Below are 7,779 nucleotides of genomic sequence, written 5' to 3'. Positions count from 1 at the left end.
ATCATTCACCTTATTCCCAAATGGCCACCATTAATTTTAGTATTCTTTTGTTTGATTGCAAATTAGCCCTTGTGGCCTCTTTCAAGGTTAAATGTTCTTTTGAATTTCACTTTTGAAAGCGAGGCCAAAAGGGGAAGTTTGCAAGGAACAAAAGAATACTAAAATGGCGGCCATTTTGGAACAAGGTGTATGATCTTCTCTAAATTAGAGAATATTTATTTTGGGTCAACGGCGTGGTGCGATTTCAAGTGTAGATAGTTTATTTCTGCAGTACACCTAGCAGTGAATCGCATTATAATATAATTACTGGGTTGCCTTATAAGGCAAACCCAGTCGAGGTCTGCCTTTAGTTTGTTTGTTTTCTTTTTTTTATTTTTTTTTTCTTTTTTTTTTTTTTTTTTTTTTTTTCCGTGTCGGTAAAAGTCTTGCCTGTCACTCCCCTGGTAAGTGGTGTCTTTGTGTATAGAGCCTTCTGCGCGTATTTTCTTAGGATCGAGAGGGTAGTGGAACTGCGTAGATTTCTCAGGTGGACACAGTAGAATCATTAACTTAGCGTGCAATGGCGTCGAAAGTCATGCAACGCGAATGGCGTTTTAGTGGATCCTTAAACAAAATATACCCTTATGGAGCTCAATAATGGAAAGTCAGTTGGATAAACTAGGCATGAATCTCAAAAGCGACGAGTACTGGACTTCCACAACAATCTATCGCCCGTCGAGACGAAATCAAAGTGAGCAGTATTTACCTGAAGTACATGGTAATTTGACACAATTGAGTTTCTTCGCCTCTAAGAGCAAATATGTTGTTTGTTTCAATAAAATTTTCGCTGGAAAAGGATTCTGTGGTATTTTCTGCCTTTGTGAATTATAAGATCATGTTGTGTATTGAATTTTCGAGCTTAAGGTTGAAATGTGATATGGGAGAAGTTTTTTAGTATTGCTCTGTAAGCAGGAAGGGTTCACAGGCCTGTTGGAAGCGTGCTTGAGTTTCAACAAAATGAGCCCCAAAATCAGTGAAAACTTGTGACGCAGATGAATAATAAAGTAGCTGCTATTTCCAAAATGATGGAATTACCTGGTGATAAATAACATCGTACGTGTCTTGGAGAGTAAATTTTGACTTTGCATAAACAAGAGTTGGGCGATTGTGATCTTTGTTTAGACTTCGCTCATTTCATTGTCAAACTTTATAACACTTGACAGAAAAAGAAACTTACAAAAACCCGGTATCTTGCCATCATTTGACACAGATGCTTCACTGTTTGGCGAGTAAACATGCCGCGGTAACTTAATCACGGCGCCCGCTGAATTCCGGCCATGTCACTTTCGATTTTGCAATTTACTTGAACGTAGCAAAAATCTCCCAAAATGTTTGTCGCTGATCGTAACTTTTTATATTCTATAGATCGTTTTCACGTGACGTCATCACCTTCCAAAATCTAAAACTAAAGATCCACCAAAGTTTTTATCCTCATCAGGCATAAGAGGCGGCATATCTATATCTGTTGACAATTTCACAGCTCAATAGCGTGCTTCGTTTGGAAACTAGAGCATTTTGAATTTCCGGATTATGTAGGTGCGTGACACAAAGCTACGATCAAGTTTGTTGAAAAATATATACTTATCTCATGATTTTGAGCCCTTTTAGAAGTTAGAGCATTAGGAAAAGTGCTTATGTAAATGCATGTTTTTTCAGTAGTGATAATCAGTCGCCTAGATAGCCAAAGTCAGTTCCAGATGTTTACACTATTTTCCGGCCTGCGAAACATTTCGACGAATATCTGAAGTTTGGGGAAACGCAGAGGCCTAAAACTTGGACAAGTGTCTTATTTCTTTATCTTCTATAAGATAACAATTTCTTAGCGTTTTGCACTGGATAGTTTTTGATTTATTTTTTTTATTGCGTGACAGTGAAAACGATCTATATTCAAGGTTCAAAATTAATGTTGTTTTCATGTCGTAAATATTTTATTCTCGATCGACCGTCCGGGAAACTTCCTTCTGCTCTTTCTGAAAACTGTGTATCGATATTTATTTGCTTTTTCATCAATATTTGTTTTGCATAAAGCACGCTAACAGAATCTGTACCTTGCTGAGTTCGCATTTGTGAGCGTTAATAGTATTTTCGGTCAGATGTTTCTGTTTTTTATGAGGGGTTTATTGTTTTGGTCTCCCATCCCAACACTAACCCCCCGAAACAGGGCTTGACTTCAGTGAAGTTTAGTATTACAAAGTTTTCGGATGCTCATAGGGCACACTTGTGGTGAAAAGAAGTTGTGAGGGAACTTGAAAATTATCAACATGTCAGCCCAGAAGCCAATGTTTCTCGCTTCTCTTTTATTTGTTATTCTTCAGAGACTGGAATGCTGTATTTCAATACCACACAATTCAGTGCCTTCTGATTTTCTGTAGCACGTAACACAGGCAAGCCAGTGTATGCTTCACAGAAGCATCTAGTTGTTCATTAAATTATTATCCTAAAGGAACACTGAGTTGTCTGGTGATGCAGTTCATTCAGACCGAGCAGAGAAGAATGAGCAATTTGGTTAAATACAAGTAACTTGATATCCTAGTGGATGTTATGTTGTCGTTTTCGCTTGGCTTGTTGTTTTACGTCTGTCTTCACCGCTGTCTTTTACTGGGTTTTCATATAGCAACCAGGCAGAATGTGAGTGTAATTTCTACGTTTCTTTTTCTTTTTTTCCTGTGTTGGAAAATGGAAAAGTTGCACAATAGGTCTTTCGTGTCACTCCCCTGCTAAATATTGTTTAAGTGTTGTCTTAGTATTTTTTTTGCGTAGAGTCTTTTGCGCGAATTTTTGGCAGGTTTCAGAGAGTAGTAGAAATGCGTAGATTTTATCCGGTGGACGCAAAAAAATATTTAATTAACCTGCAGTGGCGTCGAAGTCATTGTAACACGAATGACGTTTTAGTGGATCTTTAAACAAAATATACCCTTATGGAGCTCAAAAATGGAACGTCAATTGGATAAACAAGACAGGCGGTGAATAATAGATATCTGGAATCTTAAAGGCGACGAGTAATGGTCATCTTTCGGCTTCGGATTTCTTAGCATGTTAGCTTTGTTTGTAATATTCTACTGACTGCGATGTTATGTACAACACTGAAACCAAATGGCGAATTCTGTATGGGTTTAACAAGTTCATTGAAAGGAATCGAATGCCTTGAATGCATTTGTGTTTACTGAAGTTTCTACTCAACTCTGCACAGTCGTAAGGTAAAAAAAAAAAATTGGATTGTGACAGTGAAGAATTATTTGAAAGAAAGTTTGTTGTCTATTTGTGCTTCATTATTCACGGAAAAGGTTCTTCAGAAAAGGATTTGACCGAGATAAACTAAAAATAAAGCCAGGATCCGAGCCAGGATTCGAGCCAGGATCCAAGCCAGAATTCGGGCCAGGATCCGAGCTAGGATCCGAACCAGGATTCGAGACCTAACCGAGACCTCACCTAACCTAACCTAGACCTACCCTAACCCTGACTAGACTAGAACCAACCTAAATAGACCTAACCTAACCGATTCGAGAGCTAACCTGACCGAGAAATTCGAGAATAAATAGCGGAGAAAGCTCATCTCAGCTCGAATCCTGGCTGGAATCCTGGCTCGGATCCTAGCTCGATTCCTGGCTCGGGTCCTGGTTCGAAACCTGGCTCGAAGTTTAGGTATCCTCGGTTTGACCCTGAACTGTGAGATTGAAATTAATTTAATTGCACACGGTTTCAGTGACAAGGATTGTGTTTCTTGTTTGCACGCACGCAATTGAAATAGAAGGGTTTTTTTTTGCCTCTAACCAGAAATATTTTGTTTGTTTCAATCAATTTTACGCAAAAGGTTTTTGTGAGATTTTTCGTCCAAATGAACGGCCAAAAATAAAGATTTTAAACGATCTTCCAGTGGAATATTTGTTTGTAATTTAATATTCGGAGTCAAAAATTTGAATAAGAAGCTTGAAATAAACATCGAAAAGCACACAAGAAATTTAGTCGCATATTACCTCGTCGTCGAATTCTTGTTAATATGCACTAGCTGTGTTGTTATGTACAATACTGAAACCAAACGGCAAATTATCTGATAACTTTTTCGGGTTGGATATCGGAGAAGGAATCGAACACCTTGAGTAGATGTATGTTTACAATGTTCTGGCTATTTATAATTGTATTTATTTGTACTCAACTCTGTACAGTCTTCAGGTAAAAAACAATTTGAAATTTGACTAATTCTTATAATAAAAAAGGTTGACACTGGCTAAAATATTGTGTTGGACGTTTCGGCAACTGCTGTTGCCTTCCTCAGCAGGGATGAAAAATGCAAAAATCTAACGGCGTCCCGATGGTACACGATGCGTATAAATATAAAATCGCACTTCAAAAGAATATTTAAAAAAATGAAATAGACAATAAAAACGAAGGTCTCCAGAGCACTCTAAAATATTTTAACAAATTCTTTATGTTATTGTAAACGTTTGGAAGTGCTATATGCTCGTTTATAGCGTTCGTATCTCGTAAGGAATGCCAAGCCTCCAGAATAAGTCTTTGTCGCCATGCCGATGATCTGTCAACAATTTCGACGTTCATCAAGTCTATTTGGTGATTGTAGCGCATGTGGTGTTTGGCCAACAAAGAGTTTTCATCTAATGTTGCTATGGCCTTTGAGTGCTCTTTGACGCGTGTTTTTAGCGCGCGCGATGTCTGACCGATGTAAACACAATCACAATCTTTGCATTTGATCTTATATACGATTCCTCTAGAGGCCTCCCTCTCGATTTTGTCCTTTGGTTTTTTAAGTATATTTGAGATTGTCCGAATAGGTTTATGAGCGACCTTAATGTTGAAACCTCGAAGAACCCTCGCGATTTTCTCGGAGAATCCTTTGGCATAGGGCAAAACAAGCATACGCGCTGGTCGGAATCATTTACTTCTTGTTGTCTGTTGCGTTGGCGACCATTGTAGATGAAATTGGCAGGGTAGTTATTAGCGGTAAGGGCTTTTGCTACTCTCTTAGTTTCTCGTACAGCTTCCTCTTCGGTGGACGGGATATTCTTTGCGCGATCCATGAGGGTGCGTATGACCGAGTATTTATGTTGGGGGTGGTGATGAGATTTGAAGTCAAGGTAGCGGTCGGTGTGGGTAGCTTTTCTGTATACAGACACGGTGATCGAGCCATCGTTTTGTCTGGTTGTTTTTGTGTCAAGAAAGGCAATAGAACCTTCTGATTCTATCTCGATGGTAAATTTGATGTTAGTGTTGATAGAATTGAGGTGTGCGTGGAATTCATCCGCGTGTTCCCTTTTTATGCATACATGGCTGTCATCTACGTATCTGATCCACCATTTGGGAGAGTTTGGAGCCGATAACAGGGCCTTTTCTTCTACATATTCCATGACGAGATTGGCTAAGATGGCGCTGACTGGAGATCCCATCGGACAACCGAAAATTTGTTTGAAATGGTCACCTTGGAACACGAAGAAGTTATTGTCGAGGACGAACTGTAAAAGGGCAATGATATTCTGGATGGATAAATTTGTTCTTTCAGGTAGTGATTTATCAAAGTCTAGTCTTTCTTTAACAACTTTCATGGCTAGATGGGTAGGAATGCAAGTGAACAGTGACACGACGTCAAAGGATACTAGGATTTCGTCGGGATCCACTGACATAGTGCGGATCTTTTCAACGAAAGATGCGCTGTTCTTAACTGTGTACTTATTGTTTTGAAGTGGTGACAAGATATTGGCGAGGTATTTGGACAATTCGTATGTGGGAGACCCAATGGCGCTCATAATTGGTCTTAACGGGACGTTGTCTTTGTGGATTTTGGGAAGGCCAAGCCTACCTAAGGCTACGCATTTCGAATTGCCACACGAAAATCAAGAAACTCTCTCAGCGCTTGTCACAAACAACACACAAACTCCGAGAGATGATTTATAAAGAATCCTTCGACACCCTCCTCCTCACAATCAAACAGAGGTCACAATGGGAAGCACAACGGAGAAGGAAATGTCACAAGAAGAAACTCCAGAACATCTTGCCACGTCCTCCAACGCACGAAACCAACCTCAAGGATAAGTGGGTCGTAAACATCTCTGGTAGACCGCTATCCGTAAGCGAACATTCAGCTTTAAGCCTCAACTTTAATTTTGCCATCACTCCGCAGAGTTTACCAGTGCCTCAAATTGTTTCCTCGATCGAATCTGGCATAGATCAACTTCCTGACGCCGAAAAAGACCTCGTCAGAGCTTCAGTCACTTCTGCTATTAACAGTTGGCGCCCTCCCCCACGAAAAAAAGCATCACTAGTGAAGAGGAAAAAGCGCTCAAAGATCTTGCCAAAGACAAGTCTGTTACAATTTTGCCAGCCGATAAGGGCCGAGCCGTAGTCGTGATGAATACCAACGACTACACTGAGAAAGTAAACAACCTTCTAAACGATGATAAAACTTACCAGAAGATAACAGATAAAAGAAGGAACCCAACATCGAGCACCGAAAAATCCCTCAATAAACGTCTCTTACAGATTAAAGATCAGCCAGCCCCACATGACAGCGACAAAAAACAGTTGGAACCGAAGCTCTATCACAAACTTCATAGTACCGACTCCACACCGGCATCATTTTATGGCCTTCCCAAAATCCACAAAGACAACGTCCCGTTAAGACCAATTATGAGCGCCATTGGGTCTCCCACATACGAATTGTCCAAATACCTCGCCAATATCTTGTCACCACTTCAAAACAATAAGTACACAGTTAAGAACAGCGCATCTTTCGTTGAAAAGATCCGCACTATGTCAGTGGATCCCGACGAAATCCTAGTATCCTTTGACGTCGTGTCACTGTTCACTTGCATTCCTACCCATCTAGCCATGAAAGTTGTTAAAGAAAGACTAGACTTTGATAAATCACTACCTGAAAGAACAAATTTATCCATCCAGAATATCATTGCCCTTTTACAGTTCGTCCTCGACAATAACTTCTTCGTGTTCCAAGGTGACCATTTCAAACAAATTTTCGGTTGTCCGATGGGATCTCCAGTCAGCGCCATCTTAGCCAATCTCGTCATGGAATATGTAGAAGAAAAGGCCCTGTTATCGGCTCCAAACTCTCCCAAATGGTGGATCAGATACGTAGATGACAGCCATGTATGCATAAAAAGGGAACACGCGGATGAATTCCACGCACACCTCAATTCTATCAACACTAACATCAAATTTACCATCGAGATAGAATCAGAAGGTTCTATTGCCTTTCTTGACACAAAAACAACCAGACAAAACGATGGCTCGATCACCGTGTCTGTATACAGAAAAGCTACCCACACCGACCGCTACCTTGACTTCAAATCTCATCACCACCCCCAACATAAATACTCGGTCATACGCACCCTCATGGATCGCGCAAAGAATATCCCGTCCACCGAAGAGGAAGCTGTACGAGAAACTAAGAGAGTAGCAAAAGCCCTTACCGCTAATAACTACCCTGCCAATTTCATCTACAATGGTCGCCAACGCAACAGACAACAAGAAGTAAATGATTCCGACCAGCGCGTATGCTTGTTTTGCCCTATGCCAAAGGATTCTCCGAGAAAATCGCGAGGGTTCTTCGAGGTTTCAACATTAAGGTCGCTCATAAACCTATTCGGACAATCTCAAATATACTTAAAAAACCAAAGGACAAAATCGAGAGGGAGGCCTCTAGAGGAATCGTATATAAGATCAAATGCAAAGATTGTGATTGTGTTTACATCGGTCAGACATCGCGCGCGCTAA

The 7,779-nt window shown here is 40.3% G+C and overlaps 2 protein-coding genes across 2 annotated transcripts; one reads left to right on the top strand and one right to left on the bottom strand.

Annotated features, from left to right (window-relative positions):
• Positions 1-4,691: 4,691 nt before the first annotated feature.
• On the bottom strand, positions 4,692-5,795 carry LOC137991912 (uncharacterized). Its single transcript, XM_068836936.1, has one exon. It carries the CDS (start codon positions 5,793-5,795, stop codon positions 4,692-4,694), a length of 1,104 nt encoding a protein of 367 aa, XP_068693037.1.
• Positions 5,796-6,396: 601 nt separating this feature from the next.
• Positions 6,397-7,779, top strand: LOC137991911 (uncharacterized). Its single transcript, XM_068836935.1, has one exon. The coding sequence runs from the start codon at positions 6,397-6,399 to the stop codon at positions 7,777-7,779; it is 1,383 nt and encodes a 460-aa protein (XP_068693036.1).

Source organism: Montipora foliosa, chromosome 2, assembly GCF_036669935.1.
Source record: "Montipora foliosa isolate CH-2021 chromosome 2, ASM3666993v2, whole genome shotgun sequence".
NCBI classification, from domain to species: Eukaryota; Metazoa; Cnidaria; class Anthozoa; order Scleractinia; family Acroporidae; genus Montipora; species Montipora foliosa.
Note: the sequence above shows the minus strand (reverse complement) of the source record. Positions and strands in the feature narration are given on the sequence as shown.

Coding starts and splice junctions, on each gene's coding strand:
- LOC137991912 (XM_068836936.1), bottom strand. CDS start 5,795: ATGAGCGCCATTGGGTCTCCCACATACGAATTGTCCAAATACCTCGCC.
- LOC137991911 (XM_068836935.1), top strand. CDS start 6,397: ATGAATACCAACGACTACACTGAGAAAGTAAACAACCTTCTAAACGAT.